The following is a 15,904-nucleotide window of genomic DNA, read 5'->3' on the forward strand; positions in this document are numbered from 1 at the left end:
CCAGCCTCGGGGAGCCCCTTACAATACTGGACACATGTCCCTTGCTCTGCATGAGGGCCAGGGGTCCACTCCACCTTGGAAGAGGCTGGGGAAGCCCAGACAGTTCCTTCCCCCCAGGAATGGATGTCACAGGGGGTGGGGGCTTTAAGAGGAGCAGAGGTGGGTCTTAGCCAATCTGAGCTCATCACATGCCCCTTCCTGTATTGGCAGCTGCTACACCTGCCCTGGGAATGCCTCTCCTTCCTCCATGTTTCTGCAGAATCTTTAATTCTCCCTCTCTCTCTCTCTCTCTCTCTCTCTCTCTCTCTCACACACACACACACACACACACACACACACACACTCTGTCTTGAGTCCCAGACAGACTTCTCTCCCTATCCAATTCTGTTGTGGCCCCCAGAAGAGCTGCCCAGGGAACTCTCCATCTACCTACCCTGAGAAGGGGGCGCCCATTCACCCCCACTCTCCAGTATAACCTAGATCCCACCTGCTTTACCTGTCCTAGCCTTTACACAGCCTTCAAGCACTAGACCGCCCCCCAGATGACTCCCACGTGGGTCTGCAAGGATGTTTGGGTCCTCCTGTGGGTGTGGCCATTGTGCATATTGATGAGGACGCCCTGCGTTTTCACGTGTCTGCGTGTGGGCTGAGAGGGCCTGAGTGTGAGTGTGTGAACATGCCCGCATGCCTGGGTATTGTGTGTCTCAGGGTAAGTGTAGGTGAGTGTGTCTGAGTGGCTCAACATCTTTCTTCCTGACAGAAGGACTCCCCGTGGCTGGCTTCTCTCAGCCGGCCTGCATCCCCTTCAACGGCACTCCAGCTCAGGGACAGTGCCCCCGGCCTCCCCCGGAGTCCTCACAAGCACTCAGACGCAGGCTCACTTCCTTTCAAGCTCAGCTCCTCTGGTCCAGGAGGCCAATAACCCTTGAGCGTCCTGGCTCCAACAGCACCCCTTCCCCCATCCCTGGGTGGAGACCCCTCTACAGCGATGGACTGGAAGCGCTGGCGAGGGGAGGGAGGTGGCTGGGAGGACAGCCGAGAAGGCAACCTGAGGACACGCTGCAGGGGCAGGTCCCACCCACACCGTGCCCCTCCCACGCAGGTGGAGATGGGGGTAGCCGGCTCCCACCCCGGTCTTCCTCTGGGGTTCCCAGGTCAAACTCCTCCTCTCCAGAAACTGTAGCCCAGAGAGGCAGCTGGGCCCCCTCCTCCCGAGCATCCCACCCACCACGTCCAGGCGGTTGCTGATTGGCTGCGGGGAACTGCGTCCCAGCCCCGGCTCCGAGGCGGGAGCCGAGCGGGTCCAAGGTGGGAGGCGCACACGCGGGCTCCGGGAGCCCCTCCCGAGTCCCTGCACCCTGCGCAAGGGCTGAGGCGGGACTCCAGGCAGGCAGGTGCCGACGGAGCAGAGGGGACCACGGCCAAGGGTGGAAGCAAGTCCTGCAGGGAGAGAGGCTCCGCTGCTCCAGCTGCTGCCTCCGCCGCTGCCACCAGCGAGCCGGGCGTCCAGAGGGGGCCGCCGCCGGCGCGGAGACAGGGAGCAAGGGGCGCGCTCATGGAGCACACGCACGCCCACCTCGCAGCCAACAGCTCGCTGTCCTGGTCCCCCTGCGGCTTGGGCTTCGTGCCCGTGATCTACTATAGCCTCTTGCTGTGCCTCGGTTTACCAGGTGAGGAGCGAGGGGAGAGGGACGGGAAGCCGGGAGCCCCAAGTACGCAGCGCTCCTATCCAGGTCCACCAGGCCGATCCACCTTCTCGGTGAGGTCCCTGGGGCCCCTTCTAAAAAGTTTAAGCCTAAAGGGCAACTGCGGACATTTCCAGATTGGGGGGAAAGGAAGTTGCTGTGGCCTTGGGGGCAGAGGGCTGGGGCGGGGGGAGAGGACGGTGTGCGTTTCATGCGTGTGCGCGGCAGGCGATGGGCAGCGTGTGTGGGGTGGTATGCGTGTGTGCGTGGATTCGAGGGTGCTGGTGAGTATTTCTGTGCGCATCTGAAGGGTTGCGTGTCCTCGAGGGTCCAGTGAGGGCTGTGTGTGCGACTTGACTGCACGACCGGACAGCTTGCTGGGGGCTTCACTCCTCGCACCGCCCCCATGTCCACTCCAGCCTGGGTACACCTCTGCCCCTCTGCTGTCCCCACCTGACCCGAGATGAAGCCGGAGACCCTGATGCTGGGCAGTCCTTTGCTGGGGAGGGGTGTCCCTGGGATGGAGCAAGGGCTGTGCCCCAGCTGCAACCCCTAAGCAGGAATGGGGCTCCAGGCCAGCTAAGAAGAGTGTGTGTGTGGGGGGGTGGCTCTGGGACATGCCCTGGCCAGGGTAAGGGCGCAGAGATACACAGGCAGGCTGCTGAGGCCGCCACCTCAGGGGGTCACAGTCTCCTTGAGGACAAGCCTCCCCCCCCTCCCCGGCTTTGCTTCCTGGTCCTCCCACCCTGGGCAGCTCTCGGCTGCCGCAGATGTCTGGCTGGTCCCATATCTTCACGTCCTCTCCACAGTGTGGCTGAGACTTGTGCTAATTCCTGAAGAGAGCTGAGCTGCTGGGGGAGAGCGCCCTGCCCTGTGAGAGGGGAGAGGGGTTTCCTGGGGCTCCAGCATCAGATGGCCCCTTCCTCCACATAGCCCCTGAGACAGGTCTCTGTGGCACAAAGATTCCTTAAAGGTCCTTTGCAGGCAGATGAGAGAGAGGGGACCGAAGGGAACGGAAAGGGAGAAATCCAGTGTGCAGCCTGGAATTGTAGCATCATGGTCTTCAGAATCCTGGGAACTTGGGAGCTGGGTTTCTGACAGCCTTGCTGAGATTTCCTTTCTACAACATTCAACGTGGTAGCCAGGGTCCCCGATGAGCTAGTTTAAATAAATCCCCTCGCCAAACTAGGCAGGTACAGAAGGCATAAGTTTACTAACGCTGCCCCCCCTATCACCGCCATGAGCAATGAGGCTTTTATTACTAACTAATTGCTCTGGCTGCCCTGGGAGGTATCCTCAGCCTCCGATTCGCCCTGCTGGGCAGCAGCACGTATCCGTGTCCCGTAATTACCTCGAGCAGGAATTGCTTTCGGTCCAGTTTGCACCTCCCCGCCCACCCCACCCCCCCGAGCCTCTGCCAGGGCTCTCTTTCAGGGAGTGAGTTGTTCAGAAGGTTGGTTATTGGTGACACTTGCTGAACAGAAGAAGGGACAGGCCCCCTCTCCCCTGCAGCCCTCACATGATAACGTACCTACTCTGCCCCTTCACCCCTCCATCTCCTCTGCTGACTCAAGAAGCCACTCTCTCAGGCTTTCCTTCTGAAAACGCCTTAAGGACAGAGACGAAAGACAGGGAGAGGCAGATCCTGCAAGAGTCCAAGGCGGGGACATGCGGATGGGAGGATGAGGAAAATACAGACCCTCAAATGCCTCAAGGTACAAGTCGAGGCGCTTCACACCTTCACCGCCTAACTCCTGTGCCAGCCAGGGCCTTGTCGACTCACAGCATTGGCACCGACTGAATGCCAGGCAGGGTGCTAGGCATGGGCTCGTCAGGGCTGAGCCTGGGGCTTGGAGATTTATGGAGACGGGGGGATGGACTGGGATTGGAAAGTGGAGGGCATAGACATGTGCACACACTCAACGAAGCGTTAGGACCAGTTACTGTGTGCCAACTGCTCAGGAGGTGCCAAAGGGACTCAGAGCCGCCTCAGGTGCTGTCCCTGAGTTCAAGGAGCTCACAGGTATAAGCTTAGGATTCTAGGGGCAGCGACACGTGCAGAAGGACCCGGCATTACGGAGAAGAGGAGGCCAGGCTTGTACGGCGGTCACGGGCTGACAACCGTTGGTTTTGTTAATGGCTTGCAAGGTGGTTCAGAGGTGAAATCCTTGTCATTTCGTAAAACCATAAAGGAAGGCAACTGTCCTGCTGACTAAAAATGCAGGCTGTAGAGTGAAGCAGACCTCAGTGTTACTTTGGGGGCCTTTTTGTATCTCTGTGCCTCCATGTCCCCGTCTGTAAAATGGGTTTTCTGGGAGTGGCCGCTCCTTGGAATCCTGGTAAGTGACGATGTTGATGGAGATGAGGGTTCCGCTCTGAGCCTGGCACCCTGCACACCGCTTGCTGTTGTAGCCGTGCTGATCAAAGAGCTGATTTGGTGGTGGGGTGGTGGGGGTGGCGCTCAGGCCCACCAGCAGCCAGAGAAGGGACTGGGAGGCACGCAGAGCAAAGCTCTGAGCTCAGCACTCACTCCGGTGCTGAGCTCACTACCGTGTTCCCCTCCCCTCCCAACCACAGGCCACCAGCAATTAGTAAACCCTCATTACCCGGCCACTGCCTGGGAGGCACAGCTACGCTGGGTGTGAAGTAACAGACCGCAGGGCCCCATAATCTTGCTGAAAAGTGAGATTTTAATTGAATCACTTTTCCTGGCAGTACACTCACTCCGATTCCAAATTCTTGCCATGGTGGTCGGAGCTGTGGGTGGGAACTGAGGGAGGGAGGCGGGTGGCTGAGTGTTTGGCAGTGGAGGAGCCAGTGACTCGGGGAAAGTGTGGCTGTTTATCACTGCCTTCAGTCTCTAGATTGAGAGGAAGAGCTTGGGAAAGGCCACGTGGTTGTCCCCTGCCTCTAGGAATTGCCCCAAACAGACTAAGTGAACTGGTCTGGTGTGGGATGCAGGGGGTGCTGTCGTGAGGTATGGACAGAATTAGGAATTTCTAACCTCTGTTCCCCAATTTCTCCCCCTGCAAAACCGGGGAACGGGGAAGGGTAGCTACTGCCCACACAGGTAGTTATGTTAAATAAGAAAATCTATGTCCAAATGGCTGAACACATGCCTGCACTGAGTAAAGCACTTATTACTCAGTGCCTTCTCCGTGCCAGATGTTTTTCTCTATTAAGTGCTTACATTATTGCACTTAACCCCACCACATCCCTATGACCCTGAACCCATTTTTCAGATGAGCAAACTGAGTCAGAGAAGTGCCGCATCTTGTCTACCCAGCCTAACCGGCGTGCAAACAGCCACTCATTCCATTGCATCACACCCTTCGTTACGCAGGGAAGTTCTCTGAACTAACCGCAGTGCTTCATGCTATGTGCTCAGTGGCGAAACTGGAGTCCCAGCGGCTCCTAGATCGCCATGTCTTCTTTCCTCCTGCTTTTTAAGGAAGCAGGGTGTTTCTAAGCAGATGTTTTCTAAGCCAGCAGAGCCAACAAGGTAGACTTGGGGACACTGATGGGGCTGGCTGGGAAAAGACAGTGCCGAGCAGGAGGAAGAGACGAGCCCGAAGGCCGGGGGGAAGAGTGTAGAAGTGGGGAGAGTGAGCCCGCCTGATAAGGACGGAGCAGCGCAAAATTAAACTGATTCGAAAGCTAGTTTTTAAATTTTACCTTCCAGAAGGGACCAGGGAGGTTAAGGGGGACGAGGCAAGGAAGACGACAGCCTAAAACCAACCGCTCGCCACCCAGCAGATGGGAGCGTTCCTGCGGCTGCCAAGCAAGGGTGATAGTACCTGCTTCTGCAGGTTGGTGCAAGGTGAAAGGAGATAACTAGTCTGCAGCCGGACAGGTAGTAAGTGCTTTGACACGTGGTAGTTACAGGTGCTGTTAACCAGAGGTGGGAAAATGGTCACCGGGAAGCTGGACTGAGCCCTCCAGACGCGTTACCTTTCACTTTCAAATCTCTTTAGAGAAAATGTCAGAAACCGGTTAAGAGTTACAAAGTCTGGAGCTGGACCTCTGGGATTTGAGTCCTGGCTTTGCTGCTTAGGAGTTGTGTGACTGTTAGCAAGTGACTTGACACTGTGCCTCAGTTTCCCCATCCGTAAAGCATGGATCATAATTATGGTCCATACTTCCTAAGGCTGCCGGGAAGATTCAATGGGTTGAGAACCTAACACAATGCTGGCACACAGCAAGCACTCTGTAAGTAGTTTTATTGTCATTTAAAAAATTAAGAAAATCCAGGAAAAACTGCCAACGTGTTTTACGACACCAGCTGACCTTAATATCAAAACCAGACAAAGACATTACAAAAAGCTACAGACCAGTATTCCCCATGAACATCGACATAAAAATCCTCAACAAAATATTAGCAAATCTAATCCAGGAATATATAAGAAGGGTAACACAGCAAGACGAACTTGGGTTTATCCCAGGAATGAAAGGCTGCTTCAACATTTCAAAAATCATTCAGTATGATTCACCTTATTAACAAAGAAGGAAATCCAAATGATCATCTCAACAGATGCAGAAGAAGTACTTGACAAAATTCAACATCCATTCGTGATTAAAAAAAAAAAACTTATCAAACTAGGAACAGAGAAAGAACGTCTTTAACAAAGGGTATCTATAAATAACGGACAGCTAACATCACATTTAATGATGGAAGATAGAATGCTTTCCCCCTAAGTTCTGAAACAAGGCAAAGGTGTCTGTTCTCATCACTCCTCGTCAACACTGCACTGGAAGTTCTAGCCAGTGCAATAAGGCAAGAAAAAGAAATAAAAGGTATATAGGAAGGAAGAAATAAAATTGTTTCTCTTCACAGATGCTAAAATTGTCTTCGTAGAAAATTCACAAAATCTCCACCAAAACAAGCTCCTAAGAACTAATAAGTTAGTTCAGCATCTGTGCACACTGTTAATATGCAAAAATCCTACTGTATTTCTAGATATCAGCAATGAACAGTTTGAAATTAAAAATTGGGATTCTTCAAAAACAAAAAAAAATGACTGCCAAGTTCCCTTGAAAAACCAGAAGAATGGACAACATTAGGCTCATATCCCCAGCAGGTAGTAATTGGCTGGAGCTGAGAAATAGGCTGTATTTATTTATTTGCAGCTGTGTATGTGTATGTGCATTAAATCGGTGATGACATACTATTCAAAAACCTAAAAATATAAATAGGTACACATTGTAATTTCAACTCTCTCTTTTGTCACTCTCTCCAAAATGAGCACGTTATACACACTGTCGTCCATCTTGCTGTTTTTCACTTACATGTTAGTCATTCGTAGCAGTACCTACAAAGTTTCCCATTTATGAAGCTGCATAGTATTCCACTGTTTACCTGTACCCTAATTCATGCAATAGCTGCCCCTCTCCAAAGCACACACAGACTCCAATTTGAAACCGTCCCTCCAAGGTGCACCTCCTTCTCCCATGTAACCTGTCTGGCCCCTCCTTACGCACATTTGGCCTTAAGATCCCTTTTATCTTAGGTAGAGAAAGAGCACTGCACAAGGAGCCCTGGATTCCAGGCTTGGCTCTGAAAATACCTTACTGGGTGACCTTGGACAAATCATTCTCGATGAGTCTGTCATAGGCCCAGGAGAGCCAGGCTCTGCTTGTGTAGCTCAGTTGGAGACGTGGCCATAAATAGGACACAGACCAGTGAAGTCGTCATCCTGGACTGGCCTTGGGCTGGAGTCCAGACCAGCAGCTTTGTAAGCCTCACCCCTGCACTTTCTGTAATGATCCCCTATGTGGTGTCTGCTTTATTAAATTGAGTGTAAAATGCATTGCATTGGAACGGAATGAACATGCATTTGAATCCTACATCTTACTCTTGTGTGCTGTGTGACCTCAGATATGATACTCCACCTCTCTGAACCCCCGTTTTCCTTTGCAAGAAAGTGGGCGGTCAAGTTCAGCAGTTAAGCAAAGTGGCCTCTGATATCAGACTGCCTGCGTCTGAATCCCGGCTCCCCTACTTCCGAGTTTGTGACCTTGGACAAATTTCTCACCCTCTCTGAGCCTCGGCCTCCTCATCGATGAGATGGGATCATTATAATACCGATCTCATAGGGTTGTTTTTTGAGGATTAAATGAAATTGTAAAAATGCTTCTCACCATTCTTGGCACGTGTTTGCTCTCATATAGAGCAAGCGTTCGATAAATGTTATTAACCTTCTGTGCCCCGCATTGCTGCTGTGGAGATTTGAGATAAAACATGCAAAGGCTGAGACATGCTACAGTCCCGCGCACACTGGAGGCACCCAACAAATAGTAGGTGGAACTGCTTCTATTGTCCAACAAGTCAACCTTTATACAGAGGTCTTTTCCATAAACGCACAATTGCACTCAAAGGGCGCCCACCAGAAATGAAAATCCATGCCCTGGAAAACGAGGAGAGAAAGATCCGATGGATTAAGCAATCCATTCCATCACAAGCCTAGGGAATTTGTGCCCCTAAGAGAGTTGCCAGTGGTTCAGTGAAACCTGCAGAAATAGCACCAGTCCAGAACGTGAGATGGTCTGCAGCTAAAGCTGGGAGAGACGGATCAGTACCACGAGAGAGACAGCCTGATGCTGCGGCCGGGTCAGAGACAGAAGGGACAGGGAGGTGGACACAGATCCAGCCAGTGAATGAAGTTCCCTGTGGATCAGACGCGAGTGGGCGACACTGATGGAGGTGCCAGCCCTGCAGAGGGCACCACAAAATACTGGGGGCAGCGGAGGGCAGGTGTCTTGAATTCAAATACCTGCAAGGGCCAGTCAGACAGTGTAAAGGAACAGACAGGTCCAGTTTTAAGAAATGCCTCACCTACCCAGAGAATCAGGCTTCCCAGCTGTTTTTCTGAAAACTTGTGGCCCTTTTGCTCTCATTTTCCCTCCGTGATTGAGACCTGTGTTCTGCAAACACTACACCCTCCTCTTAATAATCGCCGGTACTTATGTAGCCCTGACCATGTACCGGGGAGTCTTCAAAGCACTTTACATGCATTAACTCATTTAACTCTCACGACAACCCTTTGAGGCATGTATCATTATTATGCCCATTTTTCAGATGAGAATGTTGAGACACTTACCCAAGGTCACATAGGTAACAAATGACAGAACAATATTCGGTTCTGCTGTCCAGCTATATCATAAGCAAATGGCAGCACACACTCAATGACAGCTGACAACCGACACTCAGGCTGGGTCAGGGGTTGGAGGCGACAGATGACAGGGAAGAACGGGGACTGAGGGAGTTAGCTTTCCAGCCAATGGCCCAGTGTTGCCAAATTGGTCAAAAGAATTTAGAACTCCAGATTTTTATATGAAATGTTCCAATGTTTCAATGTTGGCAACTAATTCAAAAATTGTAAAAACACTATGCAAGCCAGCACAGCGTGAGCCAAATCAAACATATCTGCAAACAATCAAACATATCTGTGGCCCGCCAGGCTGACAATTCACAAACGCCAGAGTGGGCAAAGCTTTAAGCACCACCAGGAAACACCAAGGGGGTCACCGGGTGGAGAATAAAAACAAGATGCTAGAGGGAGGAACAAAAAAAACAGAGATGGAGACTCAGAGCACTAGGTAGCTACCTAGGAACAGAACGCCGACTCAGGACACTGGGGATCTGGCATGAACTGGAAGGAAAGTTCCAAGGAGTACCACAGATTGCATGCTGACCATGTACTTGGAACACAGACCCACCACACTTGGGAAAGGGATGAGCCCCCCGAAACTGGCAGCATGGTACATTAGGATATAGGCTCAGTGGTCCCCAGAGTTTGATTCAAATTCCAGCCTTGTGGCTTCCTAGTGATGGGGCTCTGGCAAGTTGTTCCAACTACGCTGAGCCTCAGTGTTCCTCTCTGCAAAATGGGTGTAACAGTGCCTTTCTCACAGTGTTTATGGTGTGGACAAAATGGGACAATGTGTGGCTGGCACAATGCCTGCCTCTCCGTGGCTGCTGTTTTCTGATGAGTCTAAACACCCCTGTTTCACAAAATGACACTGTGACCTTACCCAAAGTCACAGGGCTAGGAATGGCAGAGTCTGAACCAGAACTCAGTGTTTCCAACGCTTACTTGGTTTGCTCTGCACAAAATCACACTGCTGGTCTCTTAAGAGGAAGCAAAGTGATAGGAAATCGAGGAGAAAGAGGCTGTGGCATTTGGGAGCTCAGACTGATCACCCAGCTGTTGAGGGGTTTTGTTGTTCCTGTTGTTGTTTTGTGTATGATTCTTTTAGGTGGGACAAGACTGCATGCCGCGTTCAGTCCCTTTTCAGTCTTCTTAACCGTTCTGATTCCATCAGGAGGAAAGCCTCCCTGGGTGCCAGTGTGTCTTTCACACCTTTTCACGCCTGCTACATCTCCCTTCTTAACAGACACAGAGTAGGCCTAGGACTGATACCTTGGCAGGCAGCAGAGTGACATTTAATGTCTAGCTAGAATTTAGTGTCACTCTTGTATTGTCACCCTGTTTATCTGTAAAGCTACCTTCTGTTTATGACACAGAGGCGGGGCTGTGATACATCCAGGCTGGGCCGTCTGGGAGCCCCCAGATAGGCCAACTGTGGAACCAAGTCCCAGGTCATTTCAATCCATTTATTAGGTTGGTGCAAAAGTAACTGCGGTTTAAAAGGTTAAAAATTGCAACAACCAAAAATGCAATTACTTTTGCAATTACTAATACAATTAAAATCTGATAGTTCAGTTTTTGGAAAATAAAAGGTGGAGAAGACCAGCCTGATCAGAAACCCAAATAAACATCAGCAGTCACCTGTGAAGAGATTGCGAGGGAGAGACATGGTAATAGGAGAGCTTTGCACAGGGGAGGCCAAGGAAAGGTCCCTCAGGAGGAATGATGGAAACCTGAAGACTGAGGAAGGAAGAATGGCAGGAAGTGGGTGAAGGGAGCAGGCAATGGCCCTGAGGCAGGAGGGGACCTGGTGAACATACATCAGGGCAGAAAAAGGGCAGAGTCTGCAGTGCTAAAAGGCGGGGTGGGGGCGGGTAGAGACCAGGGTGTGAGACGCAAGCAGGGGGAGACAGGAAGCCAGAACTTGACAAAAATCATGAAATGGACCCTGAGCTCAGACCACACACGCTACAGTGAAGGACTGATGTACTGACCAGCGATTTCCTTTCTTTCCCCTCATTTGCTAGAATGTGTGGCGGTCAGTGGAGCTGGGGGATTTGCTTTTCTGCCACACATATTTCTTATCATTTTCAGTTTAAACGCAGAGCAAACTATCAGCCACCTCGGAGGGACACACACACACACACACACACACACCCCTCCCACAGTCAACAATGGCCTGGAGATGCGGTTCTGGCTGCAGCCCTTTGCTTTCAGCACTCCGGGCCTCACCACCACAGTTCAGCTCCACATAGCTGCTGCCTCTTAAAGGAAAAGCAGCAGCTTCCCTGGAGGGTGGTGGAGCCGAGCAGTGGTTGGAGAGAACCCAGGGGCATCCTGTGCCCTGAGGAGGGCGGGGCGGGGCATTCCTTAAAGGAATCGCAGGGCCACGCTCTGGACCCTCCCAGATCACGGCTCCCATATCATGTCCCCTCTCCGCACCCAGAAAAGAACTCTCCGCCCAGCCAGAGGGCATCAGGGAGAAACACTGGTTTGGGAATGAGGCACACTGGTGCAACGCTGCTATAATAGCTTTGAGGTCCTGGGCACGTCATTCCCCTTTCTGAGCCTCAGCCTCCTCATCTAGGAATGGAGGTGATGATACCACTTTATTCACGTAACACAGAGACAGTCGTCCCCCCTTACCCGCAGTTTCCCTGAGCACAGTTTCGGATACCCGCAGTCAACCGTGGTCCAAATATTAAATGGGCGATTCCCAAAATAAACAAGTCACAGGTTTTTAATTGAGGCCATTCTGAGTAGTGGCGAAATCTCCCGCCGCCCCGCTCCGTCTCACCCGGGACGTGATGCGTCCCTCTGTCCTGCATCTCCATGCTGTACACGCTCCCCACCCGTTCGTCACTTAGAGGCCCTCTCCGTTATCAGATGCCTGCCACGGTATCGCAGGGCTTGTGTTCAGGGACCCCTTGTTTTACTTACTAACACCCCATTCACACAACTTTGATTACAGTATATTGTTATGATAGTTCTGTGTATTATCGCTGTTAATCTCTTATTGTGCTTCATTTATAAATTAAACTTTATCATAGGGATGTATGTGTAGGAAAAATATAGAGTGTATAGGGTTCGGTACTGTCTATGGTTTCAGGCATCCACGGGGGTCTTGGAATGCATCTCGCGCGGATAAGGGGAGATTTCTGTATCCAGAGCCCCTATCATATGCCAGGCACCCATGTAGGCACAGCGTTGGGGGGGCTTGGAGAACAAAGAATGCAGAGAGATCCCTTCTTAGGCACACAGGCCACCAGGGGCACCAACCGCAAACAAGTAACCAAACGCACAGACCACCTTAGCTACTGAAGCGTGCTATCTGGGTAACAAAACACGGTGAGGCGGCAGGGGACAGGGTGGCCAGCAGATGTCTGAGCTGAGACTGAAATAATGAGAAGGGGCTGGCCATGGAGGGCATGCCAGGCCGAGGGGCCAGCAGGGAAAAGCCTGGAGGGGGGAATGAGCTGGCACAAAGGCAGACCAGTGTGGCGGGCACACAGTGAGCAAGACGGAGGTTGGCAGGCGACGAGGGGGAGAGGTCCGCTGGATCGTGTGGGCCTCGTGGCCCACAGTGAGGAATCTGGGTTTTCACAGTCGGCCTCCCCATCTGCGGGTTCCGTATCTGCAGATTCAATCAACTGTGGAGCGAAAGGACGAAAACAAAAATTTCCAGAAAGTTGACCCCTAAGCCATAGAGTATAACAAGTGTTCACATACTATTGACATTGTATTCGGTACTGTGAGTAATCTGGAGCTGACCGAAAGTCTACGGGAGGGTGTGCGTAGGTCACCTGCAAACAAGACACCATTTTACATATGGGACTCGAGCATCCGAGGATGTGCGTATCTGCAGGGGGTCCTGGAAACAACGCCCTTACAAATACCGCGGGACGACTGCACGCCAAGTGCTGCAATAAGACACACGAGCCTTTGAAGCCGATGACATGATCTAACCGGACTTTGCCAAAGGTCTGTCTGGCTGCTGTGGAAGGAAGAGATGGAAGGTGGTGAGCGGGAAGCAGCTGGGAGGGTGAGAAGGCGGCTGCACTGGGGGCCTCTGGCTCTGGCAGGAGAGTGAACAATACTGTGGGGTGCCTGGCACAAGATGAGAGCGCGGGTCAGAGGTCATGTTCACAGCCTCTGACACCCATTCCTGCCCCATCCACCATGACCTCGGCCTCCAAGTAAAACAGAGACAGTGAGAGAAGCCAGCCGACTAATGGTGTCCTCAGACACCAGGACGTCTGTACCTGCCTCGCCGGGGACCATGGACAGCGTCCGCAGCACAACAGAGAGCCGTCATCTTGGCCCTGGCGGTGGGCAAGGCCGGCTCATGACCCAGCTGTCAGCTGCAAGAGTCCTGAACAGAGAGAACGCAAAAGCCTGGACAAAAAGGAAAGGGTCCCCTTTGGCACTGCTATTTGACAACTGAACAGGACTGCGTGCAGGCCGGAATGGTGAGGGATGTGGTCACAGATCTGCTGACCCAGATTCCAGCAGGAAGAAGGGAGGATTGCCCTTGACAGTGAGTGCAGACTCCAAGGGCATCTTGAAAATGGGCAGAGAGAGCTCGTGGGAGAGGGAAGAGAAGGTGCTTGCATCTTCTCAGAGCAGACCTTCTGGACAGACCAGGACGGCTCTGGGAAACGAGACAGAGGACTAGGTGCTTCCCCCCAAATGCTGGTGAGATGCGTGCTGGTCAACACGCTCCCCAACCACCTGCATTCAACTTCCTGAAGAGCCCTGAACTTGAGTCAGAGCCAGCCAATGGCCACCTGGAAACGCAGACCTTTCAGACCACGAGAGACGCCTGCTTAAGGTTTTCTTAAACAGCAGCACTTCCCTACTAACATTCAGACATAAGCTCATAAAACTTCAGACTACGGAGAAATGTTCAAGGCTGGCAAAACTGACCTCGCCCGGCTGTGACCCAGACCCGCGCAGCCAAAGCCTCCGTGACAGCAGCACAGTCCCCACCTGTCCCCACTGTGTCCCCAACACAAATATTCTTTTCTTATACCTGGCCTGCTTCTCTCAATTACATCCCCTGCCTTGCTGCTGGAGGGTTGTGAAGTTACGGTGTTAATGCCTTCCTCAAATTTGACTATGTGACCCCCCCCCACACACACACACACACACACACGCATTTATACATCACACTTCCGGCTTCATCTCCTCTTCCCGAGCACTCTGCATGCTCTCCTGCAAGAATGGAAATTGATGAGACCTAGTTTGAGTTCCAAATGGACTGTCTAGCTGTGCGCAGTTAGAAGAGTTTTTGTCTTAAGACTGACAATTTCCTCTCAGATCCCCACCTGGGCTCTCTAGGCTGCAGTAAGGACAAGGCTCCATTTTGGGGGGTTGACTTTGTGCCAGGGGCCCTAGGGGACAGCGACGGGAAAAAGGACAAAGGTGACCATGAAATGGTCCCTGCCCTTAAATAACTCACACTCTAGTTAGGTAGAAAGGCAGAGCAATCATCGTAACACAGTGTGACACGTTCTGTAACAGGGGTGAGGGCGAGGCATTTAAATTCCTGTGGGGACTCACGTACCTCTGCCTGGGGACATCAAAAAGATACTGAGTTAGGCTGTGAGCTCCCAATAGTAGGCATGGAGTCAGTTTTCTCTTTGACTCCAATACCCTCTGGTGGGCCTCGGCATGTAGTGAGGGGCTTGCTAAGTACTGGGAGGGAGGGAGGGAGGGAGGGAGGGAGGGAGGGAGGGAGGGAGGGAGGGAGGGAGGCAGGCAGGCAGGCAGGCAGGCAGGCAGGCAGGCTGGATGGATGGAGGATGGATGGAAAGATGGATGGATGTATGGATGAACAGATGACTGCCTTCTTAATCCATAAATGTAATTTCCATACTAACATGGGCGAGACTGAAGATAGTAGCTTGATCATAACTATCTTCTTTATCATCACCATCATCTTCCCACCACCACCACCACCACCACCACCACCACCACCACCTATCGCGCACTTACTCTGAGCCGAGCACTAGCTCAAACCCATTGCCCACGTTGCCTCATTTCACCTTCACAGCAATGCCTGGGGGGTGGTACCTCTATCATCCCCATTTGGCAGATGGGAACTGAGGCTCTGAGAAGTAAAGTGACCTGCCCAAGGTAATTCAGCTACTGGCCAACAGAGCTGAGATGTGACGAGCCTGCGCGTCACCACTGTGCTCTGTGCTTGCCGTTGGGTCTGCTGCTGACATTGGTATGCAGGGCATTGGAAAAAACAAATACTGCGTGTACAGACCTCTGTCTGGTCAGACTGCCAGCCTGGTCTTTGCAGACGCTTTGGGGGACTAGCCTCCTGACTATGGACTCTCCCAGCGTCCCCACTGCCCTCTTCCCGAGCACACGACTTGATTACTTAAAATTATTTGTAAGCAAGGACAGACAGGCGAATTCCCTCTCTACCCCACACCTCACCTACAAAATGAAAACTGAGTTGCCTCTTTTTTCTTTTTCTTTTTTTGAAAGTAGGAGATTGTGATAAAAACAGTTCCCCTGAACACTCTGTCGTCTTCCAAATCCTTCCGAGGTTTCCTTTATCAGTCATAAGTGGGCTGAATCTCAGGCAAGTGCCCAGAATCCCAAGTTCCAGGTCAGGTGGTGTTTACTGACCACCTGTTACGGGCCAGGCTCTATTCCTAATGCTTAAAAGGCACCATCAATAATAGCCATTAATATTAATGAAGTGTTGGCCAATATGCAAAGCGAATTCAAATTTACAAAGGGCTTTCTCATCCATCATGAAACAAGCTCAGCAGAGTGCGATCGCTTTCCAAGTTACTGCTCGGAAGGCAAGGCTGAAAACCGAAGCTGCATGCTCAGACCTCAAAGCCAGAGCTCAGTGTCCCACTAAATATACAGAGCTGTCCAAGGCTGGGATGACCCCCAAGATGGAGCCACCCCCCTGAATCCTGCTAGGACTTCCTATTATTCAGGACACTGCCCAGTGGGAGAATGAAAATAAACTACTGTAATGTGAAGATTGAAGTGTGATGTTCTAGAAGGAAGCCCCAGACCACGGGACAAAGAGGAAGGCAT

The 15,904-nt window shown here is 51.9% G+C and overlaps 1 protein-coding gene and 1 long non-coding RNA gene across 3 annotated transcripts in view; one reads left to right on the forward strand and one right to left on the reverse strand.

The window, feature by feature from the left end:
- LOC141569507 (uncharacterized) overlaps positions 1 to 15,904 on the reverse strand; it is a 243,230-nt gene that overhangs the window by 149,124 nt on the left and 78,202 nt on the right. The gene's annotated exons all lie outside the window — the stretch shown is intronic.
- GPR139 (G protein-coupled receptor 139) overlaps positions 1,310 to 15,904 on the forward strand; it is a 28,628-nt gene continuing 14,033 nt past the window's right edge. The window contains exon 1 of the mRNA XM_019751652.2: positions 1,310 to 1,670. Coding sequence (XP_019607211.1) covers positions 1,556 to 1,670 — 115 coding nt within the window. The 5' untranslated portion in view covers positions 1,310 to 1,555. The remainder of the gene's footprint in view (positions 1,671 to 15,904) is intronic.

The sequence above is a fragment of the Rhinolophus sinicus genome, linkage group LG18, assembly GCF_036562045.2.
Source record: "Rhinolophus sinicus isolate RSC01 linkage group LG18, ASM3656204v1, whole genome shotgun sequence".
NCBI classification, from domain to species: domain Eukaryota; kingdom Metazoa; phylum Chordata; class Mammalia; order Chiroptera; family Rhinolophidae; genus Rhinolophus; species Rhinolophus sinicus.